This window comes from Octopus sinensis, linkage group LG20 (assembly GCF_006345805.1).
Source record: "Octopus sinensis linkage group LG20, ASM634580v1, whole genome shotgun sequence".
NCBI lineage: Eukaryota > Metazoa > Mollusca > Cephalopoda > Octopoda > Octopodidae > Octopus > Octopus sinensis.
Window position 1 is genome coordinate 32556637 of NC_043016.1, and position 19992 is coordinate 32576628.

The following is a 19992-nucleotide window of genomic DNA, read 5'->3' on the forward strand; positions in this document are numbered from 1 at the left end:
ACACGGGGTAAAATGTTTAGTGGCATTTCCTCATTCTTCCCATTTTGAGTTCAAATTCCACTGAGGTAGACTTTACCTATCATCCTTTCTGGGTTGATAAAATAAAAACTAGTTAAACACTGGGGTCGATTTAATTCACTTAATTCCTCCCTCGAAATTGTTGGCCTAGCACCAAAATTTGAAATCATTATCATCGTTATTATTTTGGTTAGTCTCAGGTTTGGTTTTATTACTGGCAAGAATTATGTGGGAAGTGGATTACTACCGGTAACTTTGGGTATCCACAAGATCTCAGTTGCCTTTCAAGTGTTTAGAATCCTGATAATCCTTGCTGTCCATAAGAGACAAACTTTCTGTAGGAGTTCTACCAGGCATTCTATTTCAATCTCCTTCAGCCATTTGTCTATGAGGTTGTATGGTGGATAAGGCTGAAATAAATGAATACAGATACATTCCTCTTTTGGTGGAACTCTCATTGACTGAGAGTGGAGAGGGAAGTGCTGTCCTCGAGTGAGTTTATTGAAAGGTGAGTGAAAGATGCGAAAATTGCGAGAGTGGATGGTACCTCTCTAAGTGTAGACCTGTGAGTCGGAGAGAAGGAATTGGAGAGGGCACTTGCTCTTGGTATTTCAGGGAAACCTCGGACAGTAGGGTTCCTTGATTATCCCTCGAGGCCTTACTGTATCAGGAGGGCCACATCGCTACCATCTTCCCTGCTACTTCTTTTTATAAAGCTTTGTATGCTAAGCATATGTTCCTTCTTTTTCAGTGTATACTTAATTTCTTTCTTTCCCTTTTTTAATCATTTCATTATATGTAAACCCCAACACTTTATGTCTGTCTTTGTATTGTCCCCTCATCCTTCACCCTTGTGGCAAATAAATGAAATCATTATTATTATCATCATTACTATTAAGATGATGAGCTGGAAGAATTGTTAGCACACCAGGTGAAATGCTTAGTGATATTTCATCTGATATTTCTGGGTTCAAATTCCACCGAGGCAACTTGCCTTTCAACCTTTCAGGGTCGATAAAATAAGTATCTGTTGTGCACTGGGGTTGATGCAATCAATTTATTATTATTGAGTGAGAGAGCAGTGCATGCCATTAAAGTGACATTGGGATACAATTATACAAAGCCCAATATACCCATCATGATCACTCGTCTGATAAGGACACACCAGGCACATGCATCACAACCATATGTGCGCGACATGGTGATCTCATATCACGCTAAACAGCACATGACCTTGCAGATGGGGCCCAGTTAGAATTTTCTTCTGGTCGAGTAACCCATCCCATTCAAAAGGTCCCTGAATAAGGGTTGTTTGAATGAACCACCCATGTTTCCAGACATGAATTATTCAAATCCCAAAGAATTCCTCTCAACACATGGCTATGGTGCTCTCCTACTGCTTCCACTCATGATTAGAGATGCACATATCATCAGCCAGCAAGGAACATGCTCGACTAGTTAACTGTGGTATTGAGCAGAATATTTGCTGTAGCCCATCTTTTAAACTAAGAGAAAACAATGTACATGATAACACCTCCAATCAGTTAAGAACATTATTATTATTATTAAATATAATGGAAACTTAAAAAATGGTGATCATGCTCTACTTGCAATGCATGAGTGTATCAAATAAGATGATGGTAAAGACGAAGTAAGAATTGGATCAAAAGTGACAGAGTAACAAAAGTAATAGAAATTTTTAAAATAAGCACAGGAGTGACTGTGAGGTAAGAAGCTTGCTTCCTAATCATATAGTTCTGGGTTCTATCCTACTACATAGCAGCAACTTGGGCAAGTGTCTTCTACTATAGCTTCCGGCCAACTAAAGCTTTGTGAGTGGATTTTGTAGACAGAAACTGAAAGAAGTCCATTGTATATATATGTATATATATATATGTATATATATCTGTGTGTGTGTCAAAAAAAAAACCATCAACAAGTACTCACAACCAATTCAATATCATGGTTACTACATCATTAGTTCAAAAATTCTTTAAACTCCTTGAAAAGGATTTTCTTTTAAATGGTGTATAAGCAAAAATCTCCAACAAATATAATATTCAATTATCACACTCAACTACTCTAAACTTTGACTAAAATTTAGCCTTTTAAAATTGGTAAGCAGAAAAAAAAATCAACAACAAACAACATGTCAACCTTTTGTAACTGTACTAATGCCAATCTCCTACCCTCTGGACTAAAACTACATGGTTAAATGTGTTGTGTACCAATGTACAGAGATCATTATCCACAAATCTAAAGGTCTATGTTGTTATAGTTTCAAACCCTTTTAAATCTAGATTTAATTTCCACATGCATTCCTTTAGAAAACTAAATAAACAGCTATACTTTCTAGAGCAAAAGCCATATCCTTAGAGAAAAATAAATTGTGTAGTTTTTGTACCATGCAGAGTATTCATATACTGTCTGCAAAAAAAGTTTCTTTACTCACTAGCATTCCAAAAGAATTTCATCTCACATTCATGGACATTTCAGATCGTACAAATATCTTCAGTTAGTTGGTTTCTCACACCATTCCTCAACATTCAAATGACGGAGTGTATTTTTTCTCCTCAGTTCCCTTCTGTAGTCTTTCTTAACTACTTAACTATTCAGCCTCTCCAATCTTTATGTGTGTGTGCATGCATGTGAGCATGTATATATATATATAGAACAATGAAAGCACTTACACACAATACATTAAAGTTTATTCTAAAAGGGTTATGCCATTGCTTTTAAAAAAAAAATGTTTTTTAATCTTTCTTTAAACACTGAGACAGTATCAAGTAATGTTCGCAAAAACTTTTAAATATATATCCATGTGTGCATGTGTATGCAGTGTGTGTATGTATGCATGCATGCATGGATGTGTGCAGTGTGTGTGCATGTGTTTGAATGCACGTGCATGTAATATGTGCATGTGTGTTTGCATGTACATTTGTATGTACATAAATTACACTTCATATTCAAGGCTCTGATGAAGCTATAAGGTTTTACTCAGGCACCCACCTATGTGCCCACTGCATCTTAGAGCAGAAACAGCTGTAAGCCAATGAAGTTCATAAAACAATCATTTATTCCTTACGCACACATTGCATGTACGGCTTTCACATTAATCATAGTTATGTCCCTTCAATGTCATTTTTCACCTGTTCCAGCGTGAGTGTTACCTCCAATGATCTTAATTAACTTTGTTATGATATTATCTCACACCAACTGTTACCCTAACCAGCCTGATCCATTTCATCTATCTTTACAATCTGTACAACAACAGTTTTACAGCACAATTATTGTAATCCTGTCCTGTCATTGAGTTTCTTGGAATTTGTTTTATTTTCTTGTTTGTTTATGTATGTGTTGTTTGTTCGCACTTGTGTTGTGGTTTTCTTTTTTCTGCTTTCGTAGCTGTGTTTGTCATATAAACACAGTTCTACTAATACTCACGTTTCACCTATACCTTGATCTAGTTAGATACCCCGAGGAGCAGTAAAAGAAACATGGTGGTAGTTATGTAAATGTTGTTCATCTCAAATAAATAAATGAATAAATAATTAAATATATTTCCTCTATATAGGAAATTGTACAGAGTAATTTTCTACTGAGAGTGACTACATTTGTTCATGTGTGTGTGTGGTGTGTGTGTGTGTGTGTGTGTTCCTAAGTGTATACAGATGAATAAATAAGATAGATGAAAGAGTAAGTTAGAGGGATAGATAGACAGATTGATAGATAGTTAGGTTATACATATATAGAAAGAGAGTAAAAAACTGCTTGAGAGAGAGAGAGAGTACACTAGTGAGAGAGGCAGACAGAGAGAGAGAGAGAGAGAGAGAGAGAACAAGATTCCCATCAAATAGTGGTAGCATTAGTAGTAGTAGTAGCAGAAGCAGCAGTAGAAGTAGAAGTAGTAGTAGTAGTAGTAGTAGTAGTAGTAGTAGTAGTACACAATAAGAAATAGTTTGGTTACAAACAGTGGAAAAGACTTAGTGTTTATTGTCTTCTAACAACATGGCTAGATTAATGATTTTTCTTTGTAGGGTTAGGGTGAGGATATGGCTGTCCTTCTAGAGCTGGTACTCATGGACAAAAATAATCCACCCCTGTACACTAAGCAAGGCGGTTGGTGTTAGCAAGGACATCCAGCTGTAGGAACAAAGCTGAAATAATATGGGAATACGATGAAGTGTCTCTGACCTGTTAGCAGAGCAGTATACTAAAATAAATGCTTGAACTCTCTCTAACTGGGAGAAATGTTCAACCCATGCCAACAAGGAAAGTGGGTGTAAAAAGATGATGATGATGATGATGATGATGATGATGGTGGTGGTGGTGGTGGTGGTGATGATGATGATGATGATGATGATGATGATGATGATGATGAGGAGGAGGAGGAGGAGGAGGAGGAGGAGGATAATGATTGATAATGATATTTTTTTTTTTGTTTAATTCAAATTATGATAAATGTAAACAAAGTTTGCTTTTAGAAGTGCTGAGATGTATTGAAAGATACAGATAAGGAAATAATCTATTCTCAAACACAGAATACTACTGATAGTACAGCAGGAACAGGATAAAATATCCATATTTTTTGTTTGTTTTTATACATTTTTCCTTTTCCATTCTGGCATAGGTTAGATGATTATATTATTAAAATATAACATAGGTGATAGGCACAGGTGTGGCTGTGTGGTAAGAAGTTTGCTTCCCAAACACATGGTCCCGACCAGGTTCAGTCTCACTGGATGGCACCTTGGACTGATCAAAGCCTTATGTAGATTTGGTAGACAAAAACTGAAAAAAGCCCATCATGTACATATATGTGTGTGTGGTTTTGTCCTCTCTTCCCACCACCACTTGACAACCGGTGTGTTTATGTCCCAGTAACTTAGTGGTACAGTAAAAGAGGCCAACAGAATTAATACCAGGTATAAAAATAAGTACTGGGATTGATGCTCTCAACTAAAATAATTCTTTAGGGTGATGCCCCAGCCTGGCCAGTCTAATAACTGAAACAAGTAAAGGGTAAACAATATACACGTACACACACATATTTAAGGGATGCTATATATATCTGTCTGTATGTGAGTGTATCTCCTATCTTCCATTTTCACAGACATTCTTTTTACTTGTTCCTGACTAGTCAAAAGACTGCATTCGTTTAGATTAAACTATACTATATTCAGTTTGTTTAATTCTTCAACTTGCCTGTATGTTATTGTCTTTTGTGCTTCATGCCTTCAGACTTTAATCATATTGTGCATCATCTCAGTGATGCTTGTTCTAAAGATAAGTGATACTGTTGGCTATATGAACCAAAACCATCATGCTGTTTGATCCTACAGCTGACAAGATTTATCATTAACTGGTTTTATGTTGACTTTGAGTATGTGCATTTATGAGTTTGTGCATGTGTGTGCATGTATACATATACACACACATAAAACATACACTGATGCACACACACACACACAAATATACACATTCACACATATGTAATATATGCATATGTATATTTGTATGCATTTCATCCAATCCATTCTCCATGGTGGCATGGGTTAATATATATATATATATATATATATATATATATATATATATATATATATATATACACATACAGATACATATGTTATACACACACCAAATAGACACAAATGTATTTTCATATATGTACATGTATGCACACACACAGATACATCATATATACATTTATATATGTGTGTGTGTGTGTGTGTGGATACACATGTGAGAGAGTGTGAGAGGAATTTAGAGAGAGGTGTTGGGGAGGGGGTAACATAAAGAGAAATGTTTTATATTTTAAATGTGGAGTGTGTAAAGTATGAGGAAAGATAACTGACAAAAAAGAAAAAAAAAAGTGTTTAGGGTCACCTTCTTGTAGAGTTCTGTGAACATAAAGAACCACACCCCTTTCTATTAGTTTATCTCTTTTCAGCTATATTTAGTGCAACAATGGTACCAGGGTGGAGGGAGGGGGAGGGGTGAAAAGCAACTGGATAGGGTCAATGAGAGAAAAAAAAAGCTAGAGATAAGAGAAAGGTAGATGATGTGTGGTGGTGGCAGTGGTGGTGGTGGTGGTGGTGGTGGAGAAAGAGGAAAGAACAGAAAACAAGGTGTTACATAATTTCAGTGAAGGTGTTGGTAGGTAGTCATCACACCACACACACACACACACACGTACAGAATGCATGTACATACATAGATGTTCGTACACACACACACACACACACACACATGCAATAAATACACGCATCAACATGCATTAATTGACCTACACACACATGCACACAAGACTATTAGCTGTACTTTCTTTTCCTTTAGTGTGAATGTTCTCTAGCAATATTAATAATAACAACAATAATAATGATAATAATCAGAAGAATTCTTGTACTATAGGTACAACACCATAATAAAAATAACAACAGCATGATAATAATAATAATAATATATATATATATACACATACAAATATACACAATATATATATACACACACACAATGTATATATATATATATATATATATAATATATATATATATATATATATATATATATATATAATATTATATATATATATGTATATATATAGTATATATATGTATATATATATATACGATATATTATATACATATATATATATATATATATATATATATATATCTAATATATATACATACACCACACACACACACACACACACACATACACATTCATACACACATATATGAAAATAAATATGGAAGTGCATATTGGATAATGTAACTTAAGATAACCTATGTTTAACAAAAAAAAAAAATGACAGGATGTCTGGTCACAGCTGGAAGATCTTTGATCACAGCATTGACCTGGAGACAAATACATCACCTACATGACAAATCATATGGAAGGTATAAGTTTTCTTGTCTTCTCTTGATAACGCTTCCTTCCCCCCACCCTCTTTAACCGCAACCACAACCACAACATACATTCTCTCTCTCTCTATCTTTTTCTCCTCCCTCTCTCAAAATATATATGTGTGTGTGTGTGTGTGTGACTATATTAAGTCTTGTCCTTGTCCTTCCTCTTCTCAGGCAGCACCTGTGTTCATTAAAAAAAAAAAAAAAGAAGCAAAAACAGGAATCTCTGGGTGATTGCATATGGACATGTTAATAATGCCATATATGCTCTTTGATGCATTTACCTTTTAGCATATGCATTTTAATACAAAGCATGCAGATTGCTATCTGCATAAATTCTCATGCATTACTCAACTAAACTGCACATTGATATTGTGATGTCTCCCTCACACACACACACACACACACACAACTCCCTCAGAATTCTAGGTGTTTCATATTTAATGAGATTAATGGTTCTTGTAGGTTTTCTTTTTTTCTTTTTCTTTTTCCCTTTTATCTCCTGAGACAGTGAATATTAAATCTGGAAGAATTAACGATGTAAGTGCCTTTAAGGTGTTGCATGTGAATCCAAAGACATGGTCTTCAGCAACACAAGAATCCAATTATCTTAATAGTAGTAATATATTTGTGTATGTGTAAATATATATTTATCATCATCATAGGCACAGGAGTGGCTGTGTGGTAAATAGCTTGCTTACCAACCACATGGTTCCGGGTTCAGTCCCACTGCGTTGCACCTTGGGCAAATGTCTTCTACTATAGCCTCGGGCCGACCAAAGCCTTGTGAGTGGATTTGGTAGACGGAAACTGAAAGAAGCCCGTCGTATATATGTATATATGTGTGTGTGCATGTATGTTTGTGTGTCTGTGTTTGTCCCCCTAGCATTGCTTGACAACCGATGCTGGTGTGTTTATGTCCCCGTCACTTAACGGTTCGGCAAAAGAGACCGATAGAATAAGTACTGGGCTTCCAAAGAATAAGTCTCGGGGTCAAGTTGCTCGACTAAAAGTGGTGCTCCAGCATGGCTGCAGTCAAATGACTGAAACAAGTAAAAGAGAGAAAGAGATTGACGTCATCATCATTGCCATCGTCATTTAACATCCGGCTTCCATGTAGGCATTGGTTGGATAGTCTGACAGAAGCCAGAAGACTTCTCCAGGCTACTGTGTCTATTTTGGCAGGGTTTTATTGGCTGCATGCCCTTCCTAATACTAACCACCCTGCAGAGTGGACTGAATGCTTTTTATGTGGCACCATCACAGGCGAAGTCAGTTTTGTCATGGTTTTTACAGCTGGGTGCCCTACAAAATGCTAACCACTTCACAGCATAGACTTTGTAGCACTAGCATACATACACACACACATGCATATATATATATATATCGTTGCTATAATGCAAAAGAGTTGTAAATCCAAAATGTTGCTTTTTCAGAAAATGACAAAATAGTTTCACCATTCCATAGCAGAACCATTGTACTACACTTTGACAATTTTTGATATCTTGGCATCCGAAGCAGCTGGAGATACTAAATAAAGTGATGCATGGCTTAGTGGCCAGGGTGTTGCATTCATGATCATAAGATTGTGGTTTCAATTTCTGGCCCAAGCAATGCGTTGTGTTCATGAGCAAAACACATCATTTCATGTTGTTCCAATCCATTCAGCTGGCAAAAACAAGTAAATCCTGTGGCAAGCCAGCATCCTATCCAGAGCAAAGAATAAGTACAGCACAGAATCCAAGAAACCGACCTCAGGAGCCTATTGCTCACAAAGGGCCTTTATCCTTTTCTTCACACACACACACATACACACATGTATATATGTTTGTGTGTTGTGTGTGAGAGCATATGTGTGAGTCTCTATGTATGTATGTGAATATGTATCTGACCACTGAATACTAAAAGTCAGCTTAAGAAATTCACATTAGTAGCCAACCATGAACAACAGATCAGAGATACAACCAAATAGAAGACCAATCCCATTTAAATGCAAGCTAGTACCATCTACTACCAGTCTGACATGCACACTCTTGCAGCACACACCATGGGTCTATCAGCCAGTACTAATTTCAAACCACAATGAAAAGAGGAGATGGCTTTGAAGTTAACGATTTTAAACTAACAAATTCAACACCTGTATATCACGTGAGGAAACACAACTAGATCTCATTATGCAAAAAAAAAAAAAACAGTTGCATAATCAAATACCTGAGGTTCTTGAAGAACTATGTTGTGTCAAAACAATTGCAGCAAATAATAAATAAATGTCAAACCAAACTCCTTCTTCTTGACTCCAATTTCTTCAATTTTATATTCACACATGACAAATGCCCAAACTTGGAAGTATATAATATACTGATAGTACAGGACAATTCTGAAGGTGGACGAGCTTTATACTGTACTCTATCACGTTTCCAACAATATATAATTGTATGTATATTTATATAAGCTGTTACTTGCAAATTAGTCTGGCTAGGTAACATGTGCTATGCTATCTCCTAATTGTTTTAGGGGACTGTGTAGTCATGAGCAGACATAGATTCTGTCTCATCCTCTTCACTCATCAGAACATCTTGGATGTAAGAGCTGAAGGTCAAGAGGAATGCAACAGTACTCAGCTGGTACTCATTTCAGCTGTGTAAGACTGGAATAATGAAGAAATCAAGTGCTTTCTCAAAGACACAATGTGTTGCTCACACCAGGAACTGAACCTGTGACCCTATGGCCATGATCCCATCACACTAACTACTAAGCCATACACTTTCACAATGAACACACACTATTCTTTTATTAGTTAAGTCATGAAGCATGACCATGAGTATAGGAAATGACCCTCAAAAGTTATATTTAGTCAACTACCCCAAAATTTTGTCTACTCCTTGTTTTCTCCGCCTCATATTGTAGAGCAGTAAAATCGCCCTGGGTGTGCATGAAAGGCCTGAAATTTTGTGGGAGGGAACTAGTCCATTACAGTGACCTCCCAATGTTTCACTGGTACTTAATTTATTGACCCTGAAAGGATGAAAGGCAAAGTTGACCTCAGAGGAATCTAAACTCAAAACATAAATATGGATAAAATGCTGCTAAGCATTTCGCCCAGATTGCTAATGATTCTGCCAGCTCACCACCTTGATGATGATGATGATGATAATAATAATAATAATTTTTCAGATAGGTACAATACTTTTGTATTTGTGGCAGAATTATAATCTATTATATTGAGCCATCAACTCAGGAAGGACAAAAGGCAAATACACACACACACACAGTACGGCTAATATGTATTGATATATTTCTTGCTTGATATGGTTGACTGATTCCTCATACTTCTATAGCAAAATTGATCAGGGGACTAAATATTCACAATAAAAAACAAGTTTGCTATTGCTACAAACAGTGTGGGTATATCCAGTTTACAGTCAGCTTACAACATGGACAGATGTTTCAACAAAACTAAATACATCATCATCATCATCATCATCTTTCTAACATCCACTTTTCCATGCATGGGTCTGATAGAATTCACTGAGATACATTTTTCTATGGCTGGATGCCTTTCCTGTTGCCAACTCTCACCTGCTTCCAAACAAGGTTAATATTTTCTCCATAATCAGACATGTTTGCATGGAAGACAGGAAATGAATGATACAGCTTGTAAGACAGTATCGTTTGCTTACAACCACCATGCGTAATCAGGGCAAGGAGACACAAACACACATACACATACATAGAACCATCTTTATACGGCCATATGCATGGTTTATGTATGTACGTATCCGAAATCTGTCTGACTGATGAAGTATGGAAAAATGGATGACAATCATCATCATCATCATCATCATCATCATTTAGCATGTTTTCCAGGCTGGCATGGGTTGGATGGCTTCATAGGAACTTGTAAGGCTAGGAGCTGCATCAGGCTACCATAGTCTGTTTTAGCTTAGTTTTTACAGCTAGTTGTCCTTCGTAATGCCAACCACACCACAGAGGGTACTGGATGCTTTTTAAGTGGCACCATTACCAGTGCTTTTTAAGTGGCACCATTACCAGTGCTTTTTAAGTGGCACCATTACCAGTGCTTTTTAAGTGGCACCATTACCAGTGCTTTTTAAGTGGCACCATTACCAGTGCTTTTTAAGTGGCACCATTACCAGTGCTTTTTAAGTGGCACCATTACCAGTGCTTTTTAAGTGGCACACCATTACCAGTGCTTTTTAAGTGGCACCATTACCAGTGCTTTTTAAGTGGCACCATTACCAGTGCTTTTTAAGTGGCACCATTACCAGTGCTTTTTAGTGACACCATTACCAGTGCTTTTTAAGTGGCACCATTACCAGTGCTTTTTAAGTGGCACCATTACCAGTGCTTTTTAAGTGGCACCATTACCAGTGCTTTTTAAGTGGCACCATTACCAGTGCTTTTTAGTGACACCAGGACCAGTGCATTTTACGTGCCACCTTGGTTTTAGGATCTCAGTTCTGTTATAGTGGGTGAGTCTTCTCATGTACAGTAATGATGATGATATTGAATATAAACAAAGGAAAGAATTGGTCATAAATATTAGAAAAAATAGAAAATGCTGGCACTTACTTGCATTCTCCTGGTACCTCACAAGATCCTTGTGTGGGATGACAACCAGCAAGACATATTGCTGAAAAAGATTTAAAATACATATATATATAGATAGATAGATAAATATATAAATATAGTGATGGTATTATTAAAATACCATCACAAGTGGTAAGTGAATTATTAGCCATACAGGCAAATTCTTAAAACATATATATATATATATACAATATTTCTTTACTTCTTTATCTTCTTTATCCCCGTCTGCCTTGATAGACAATGGGTTGCGCCAAGGGTGGGGCCTACTTTGGTGATATGCAGCGTCTGCTGTGACTGAACAGTCCAATTCTAGAGTGGCAGTCCTTGGTACAGTTGCTGCACACGAACATCGATGGGTACATGTGGGGTGTTGCTGCAGTTGTCCTCCTCCTGTCCCGCCTGTCCAACCACAGCTGTGCTCTCCTCTCCTCAGCCATGGAAACGCCTTTCCTCACCGTCCGACGCCAGGCAGAGCGGTCAGCAGCTGTTTCCTCCACGTGTCCAATATTAGATATGTATATATATACATAAGGGTACTAAATGAGTACCTATATCGCTCATGATAGAAGTAAAAAAATATATATAGATAGATATACATATTTATATTTATTTACATATACATAGGTGTGTGAGTGTGAGACAAAGAGAGAGAGAGAGAAAGTAATAATTTAACAAACATGGATTAAATTAGCAATGAACTGAAAAATAAATGCAATCGTTGATATGATTGACTTCAAGGTGGAGCCAACATGACTGCAGGTCACTGCTTGAAACCTATGAGAGAGCACACACTCACACACACAATCATCATCATCACCATCATCATTTAATGTCCGTTTTCCGTGCTAGCATGGGTTGGATGGTTCAACTGGGACCTGGGAAGCCAGGAGGCTGCACCAGGCTTCAGTCTGATCTGGCAGTGTTTCAACAGCTGGATGCCCTTCCTAACGCCAACCACTCTGTGAGTGTATGGCATTAAGGAAGGGCATCCAGCTGTAGAAACACTGCCAGATCAGACACATAAATGTTAAAAGGTTTGGAAGGTCACTGTGAAGTGTTCAGTTTTCCAATTCCAATAATAGATATTTACCCTACAAATGTGTTAAATTCCTTCTTACTTGGAGCTGGTACTATCAAGTGCATCCAAATTACACACGCACGACAAATGCAAACATCAGTTACATTAATGGTGATACTATGAAAACATTCTACAACCAAAGCTTTGTGAGTGGATTTGGTAGATGGAAACTGAAAGAAGCCCATCATATATTTGTGTGTGTGTGTTCCAACCATCACTTGGCAAAAGAGACTGATAGAATAAGTACTTGGCTTACAAAGATTAATTCCTGGGGTCAATTTGTTCAACTAAAGGTGAGCTCCAGCAATGACCACACAAAAAATGACTGAAGCAAGTAAAAGAATAAAAGATATATATATATAAATTAACAATTGAGGATAAAATCTTTAAAAGAATTATCAGTAGTTAGCGTGAAAAACCTCGTAAGAGAAAAAATCCGTAATTTTTCCACTTTGAAAATATTATTTATATTATATTGAGGGTACTACTATTTGTAGATACCACACGCAAGAGGGACCAATTCGGTCATAACTACTAAAATAAACAAAATTTAACGAATGCAAAACTTCAAAGCAAGTCATTTAAAAAAAGAATTTAGTTACATATCACCTGTGGTTTCGCAATTAATGCAGAATATCCATTCCATGTTCATCAGTGCAACAAACTCAAGACATATAAGAAAAAACATAACGTTACAAACTCGATAGCCAACCGTAGAATTCGTCGTAGCTTGTACGAATGTTTATCTTTACATATCTATGAAAATGGCGGGCTTATTCGCAATGCATTTCGGTAACAAATTGCTTACTCGGAATAAAAGTTCAGTATTGAACTATTTCGGTGAAAAATATAAATTAACAATTGAGGATAAAATCTTTAAAAGAAATTATCAGTAGTTAGCGTGAAAAACCTCGTAAGGGAAACAAATATATATATATATATATATATTTACAATTGAGGATAAAATCTTTAAAAGAAATTATCGTAAATTTTTCCACTTTGAAAATATTTATTTATATTATATTGAGGGTACTACTATTCGTAGATACCACATGCTAAGAGGGACCAATTCAGTCATAACTACTAAAATAAACAAAATTTTACCGAATGCAAAACTTTTTTAAATGACTTGCTTGAAGTTTTGCATTCGGTAAAATTTTGTTTATTTTAGTAGTTATGACCGAATTGGTCCCTCTTAGCGTATGGTATCTACGAATGTAGTACCCTCAATATAATATATATATATATATATTATTTTGAATGCATGTGTATTTATATGTTTGTGTATAAATCTTTAAATCTTTAAAATGTTTCAATTTCAGAGCTGCGGTCATGCTGGAGCATGAATATATATATAGATTATATATATGAATGTATTTATAAATACATACATACAAACATTGCTAAATGATTTATTGATGCAAAATGAAAATATTGAGTCCCAGGTGCAAAAAAGAAGATGGAAATTTATTAGTATAGAGGATGGTAGGATAAATATATGCAGATAAACATAATCCTGTTTATCTGCTCACAGTTAAACACACACACACACACGAATGAGGTGAGAGAGAGAGAGAGAGAGATATTGAATAATATATATATAGAGAGAGTGGAAGAGACCACCACTAACTTCACTCAGAGATCCACCCCCCTATCCCCCACCTCCACCACAACTCTGCAATCATCATCACAGACCAAAAAGGGGAAAATGGGATATACATAGAAAGAGACTTCAAGGAGAGGTAGGATAAAGATATGACTGAAGGGGCCACATCTACACTGTCAAGTTATTGGTTAGACACTTGATATCCTAGTTTCCACAGAATAAAATGTATTTGTAAATATAAGTGTGTGTGTGTGTGTGTGCATGTATGTACGTATTTGTGTGTGTATAAATATATATATATAGAGATGTATACATACATGCATACACAAACACTGCTTCTAGAAGAAACAACTCAATACATGTGTGAATATGTGTGTACACACATGCATACATACATGCACACATGCATGCATGCACACATACATTCATGCATGCATGCATACATACACACATATATACATACATACATACATACATACATACATACATACATACATACATACATACATACATACATACATACATACATAAATACATACATACATACATATTGAAACAGACAGTAAAATTACGTAAGTCAGGGTCAGAAAGTTTCAGATATGGCACATATCAAGTTTGGTAAGTGCCACGCACAAAACTTTTCAGACACCTTCAAAACTTTCCAACCTTAAAAAGTGTGTCAGTTTTGAAGAATGTCTTACTCCTTGAAATTATCTCCCTTACTTGTTTGAATTTCAAAAATTAGGCACATCAGAAAATCTCAGATTTTCTAAGTTTTCCCACCTTTTCAAACATGAACTATTCCTAGACATTAAGAATTTCTGAAAAATCTAAATAAAAAGCATTGGTATCCTTAAATTAAGCATAACAAACTTTCCAAGATATTCAATAGTTTAAATAAAGAATTGCTCAAATTTGCTCAATGGTAACAAAATTCTACGATATCTGTTCTAAAGCATTAATTAGGAAGCTAAGACTGTGGTAGATAAGCTCAATATCAATAATCTGCCATTATTAACTAAATACCAAACATCAATTTGTAACTATCAAAAATCTTGAGGAGGATTTTCATTCTAAATCTAAAAGTAGGCTGACACTGCTAAATCTGAAATCAATCTAGTAAGAAAAGAAAAAAAAAAGAAGATAGAGTAAGTTTGATATATATATATATAGGCATAGGGGTGGCTGCGTTGTTGTATGTAGCTTGCTTACGAACCACATATTTCCAGGTTCAGTCCCACTGCATAGCACCTTGGGCAAGTATTTTCTACTTTAACCTCAGGCCAAGCAAAGCCTTGTGAGTGGATTTGGTAGATGGAAACTGAAAGATGCCCATCGTATATATATATATATATATGTGTGTGTGTGTGTGTATATGTTTGCCCCCCCTCCCCCAACATCACTTGGCACACTGATGCTAGTCTTTACATCCCCGTAACTTAGCTGTTCGGCAAAAGAGACCAATAGAATAAGTACTAGGCTTACAAAGAATAAGTCCTGGGGTCGATTTTCTCGACTAAAGGTGGTGCTCCAGCTTGGCCACAGTCAAATGACTGCAACAAGTAAAAGAGTAAAGAGTAAAGAGTATATATAATATTAGCACAGCTACAAATCTCCAGTAATGGAACAATAGTAACACTGAATTTGCCTTTTTAATGATATTGGTTTCAAATTTCAGCACAGGGCCAGCAGTCTTGGAGGAGGAGCCAAATTGAATATATCAACCCTAGTGCTCAACTGGTAATTATTTTATTGAACCCCAAAAGGATTACAGGCAAAGTCAGCCTTGGTGGAATTTGAACCCAGAATTTAAAGATGGCTGAAATACCACTAACTATTTTACTTGGTGTGCTAAAGGTTCTTCCAGCTTGCCGCCTTCCTGTTTAAGAACAAAGTGTAGTACCAAATTTACTTAATTTGACATGAGTGGGTTTTCATCTCTCTACCTCTAAATCCTTATTATAGATTTTTCCCAAGTTATACATTATAACGAAGATATAGAAATAATATTGCCTGTTAGGAAAACAATATTCTATGACAAAGTTTCTGCTTTGGTTAAGAAATATGACTTAGCCAGGTCTTTCAATGTAAGCATGAGTTTGTTGGACAGTTCCAAGGTGTGTTATTGAGATGTACAAACCTTGTTGGTTTATACATCTCAGATTGATATTGGAAAAGATCCACTTTAGAATATTTTGGCCTATATCATAATAAAGAGTTAGCCATTTCCAACAATGCTAACAGACACACATTAAATAAACTAAGGGAAAAACAAGATCTAAATCTTCGGTACTTTAGAACAACTATGGCAGCGATAAAATTAACTGTAGCTGATTTTTCAAGACATCATTCCTAACCTTAGCAACAGCCTATACAACCTTTACAAGCACTTAATCAGAAGCTTGTTGACAGCAATACAAGATCATGTCATTCACCTATTGTAGTCAAGAACCATGTCAGTAAGTAGAAGAGTGTTGATATGGTAATGCCATATTCTTGTTATGAAGACTTGGAGTCAGAGAATTTAAAAACAAGTTAAATTTGGATTAATAATACACCAAGCTCTGACCCAAATATTGTTCCTAATTTAGACACAAGGTCTGCAGTTTTGAGGGGTAGTGGTTGGTTGATTACATTGGTTCCAGTTCTTGACTGAAACTTTATTTCTTCAACACTGAAGAGTTGAAAGGAAAAGCTGACCTTAAAGGTAGAATATTTTGGCCGGATATGGCCGGTTTAACACTAAAGGGTTAACAAGATATTAACTTAGAATGATAAAAAGCCTTAGTATGATATATCTATATAATATATATATATATATATATATACACATACACACACATACACACACAAAGCAAAATCTCCTGAAGAAGCATTAATACAGAAGCATTAATACTTTCCAGCCAAGTGAAACCTGCAAAGTTAAATGCATTATTTGTCCATTAAGCAGACATTTAATATTTAAGCTCCAATTAAGGCAATACTATTGAGTGATATACAGGGAAGACTGAGGGAGAATTTAAGATACATTATTATTTCCAGCTAACTAGTTTCAAAATTATTGAAAGATATAACTTAGATTAAGCTTTCCTATTATATCTGATATATTTGAAAGACAGAGCTCTCAATTACAGTGTCAGAAGAAAATCCTTGAATGATTCAAGCCATATAGGAAGGGCATCAAGAAATGTGATTTATGTACAGCTTAAAAGAGTCCGATAGTAAAACATTCACGAGGTCATGTAACTTAGCGGTTAAGATATTGCATTCATGATTGTGATTCCAAGACCAGCTAGTTCCTTGCTGCTTGCAATCATGTCAATGTCTGATGTGTGGCACACTGTGCATCTGTCAGGCAAAGCTGATTTCTTGTAGAGGGTAAGCTCATGCAAAGCACAAACGCTATAAGCAAATCATTGGTGCAGGTTGTTCAGTAAGAAACTGTGGAATCATCTTTCTCAGACTTAAGAGATTACCAACTATCAAAAAGATACAAGACAACCAAATAATTACCTTAATTCTAAATTCAAAAAGCCAAAAAAAAAAAAAAAAAAAAAAAACTGTTGGCATAACAACAAATATATTATCCGACTCGTGGCCGATGCCAGCACCGCCTCGACTGGCTTTCGTGCCGGTGGCACATAAAATACACCAATCCGACCGTGGCTGTTGCCAGCCTCGCCTGGCACCTGTGCAGGTGGCACGTAAAAAGCACCCACTACACTCACGGAGTGGTTGGCGTTAGGAAGGGCATCCAGCTGTAGAAACATTGCCAGATCAGACTGGAGCCTGGTGCAGCCTTCTGGCTTCCCAGATCCCCGGTCGAACCGTCCAACCCATGCTAGTATGGAGAACGGACGTTAAACGATGATGATGATGATATTTCAAGGTCTTGATCTGAACTGCTTTGTAGGCATAATGGGCAGATGACTACATTTTAACATCTGCGCAGCACTGTACCTTAAACTTCAGCTTTAACAAATCGTGCATTCCGGCCATTCCTCATCCCTTGAATACCTTCCAACTTTATTTTCTAACTGCACTTTCCCAAATAATACATTCTTACGTATATTTTCTTTTCAAATTTTTTTTAGGTGTTTCCCCACCCGTTTATTTTTTTCCTTTCTTTGTGCCAGACCCATCTCTGAGTCTCTCCATCTAGCTTCTCTCTGTGCACAAACCAATCAACCCACTTATTTTAGCTACCACCCTATCTATCAGTCTATCTATCTATCTGTCTGTCTGTCTGTCTATCTATCTGTCTGTCTGTCTGTCTCTCTATCTCTCTATCTGTTATCTCTCTCTCTCTCAGTCTATCTAATCTATCTATTTAGCTATCTATCTATCTATCTACCTACCTACCTACCTATGTACTTACCTAACTACCTACCTACCTACCTACCTATCTAAACCTCTATCTCTCTACATCTGCATTTGCATACGAACATACATGAGTGTGAGTGTTCAAGCACATGTGCATATATGTGCATATAAATGTACATACATAAGTAATTATATGTACATACATAAGTGTATGTATTTGTATACATATGTACACACACATACATGCTTCCAACCTGCCAGCCCACACTCACACACACACTCTCTTTCTCTCTCTCTCTCTCTTTTGTGTTCTCTACCTTCTGTGTTTTATCTCTCTTTATGTCTCTCTGTCTGTCCCTCTCTCTCTCTCTCTCTCTCTCTTTCCCTCCCAGCCTTGCTCTGTTACAACAAAATGTTTCATATTACTTGTCTGTTAAAACATCATCATCATCATCATCGTCGTCATCATTAACAGAACATCGAAGCAATTCCGTCTATAGCAACAGCAGCATTTAATAGAAGCTGGAAATATTGATTGCACATCAATAGAGTTAACAATAGATATCGGCTGTACAAAGCCATATTCATAAGATGCCACCATGGAAATCTACATTACGCTCAATCTGAGTCAATGGAAAAATCTCATCACAGCCGCTAAATGCACTAGAAATAGAAACCAAATCTCTCCCAAATTTGTCATGATAAAAAAAAAAATAATAAGAGGGCTGAAGGGACTGGTATACATTGGACAATGTACTGTATTTTAGCATGTGTAAGGAACCCCCTAATTTGGGGGCTTAAAATTTGGAAAAGAGGGTTTTGTAAGGGATTATAATATTAACACATGCATAAAGGCGGTGCTCCAGCATGGCCGCAGTCAAATGACTGAAAGTAAAAGAGTAAAAGAGAGAGATAAGAAACTCCCATATTTTTTAAACCTAATTTTTGACACAAAAATGGTTCCTTATACATGTTAAAATATGGTAATTCTGGATTCACTGGGTTGGGAAAAGAAACAGGGTGGTCATAGGTGGAATGCTTTTGATTATTTGTCTGCTGGGCTGAGGACTACCTGGGGCTAAACAACAAATTACAGGGTGACACAGACAAACATGGAGGCTGTCATAGAAGTAGAGGTTTGTAGTATAAATATCTAAGTGGAATGGAAAGAGAGGACAATTTTTTTTTGTTTTTTTAAATACTATTTCATGACATTTTTTTTTTGTTTATGCTTGCTGACTTGGAATTGTTATGGAATTCTTTTGGAACAATTATTTTTACACCTGGATTCATATTCTGATGCTAAGTTGTCAACTGTGGAGTAAAGAGTAGAAACATTTTCCCTTTAGGTAGAAAAAATGGTAATGGCATCAACAGAATTAGACATATTGCTTAGGAACACACCAAGAAAACAAAAATCTCTCTTGAGATGGATGTATATA

General features: G+C 36.2%; 1 protein-coding gene across 1 annotated transcript in view; it reads right to left on the reverse strand.

The window, feature by feature from the left end:
• The window catches only part of LOC115222512 (protein jagged-2-like), a 74294-nt gene that overhangs the window by 22279 nt on the left and 32023 nt on the right, over window positions 1-19992 (reverse strand). The window contains exon 3 of the mRNA XM_036511622.1: window positions 11526-11586. Within this exon, the coding sequence (XP_036367515.1) occupies window positions 11526-11586 (61 nt within the window). The remainder of the gene's footprint in view (window positions 1-11525; window positions 11587-19992) is intronic.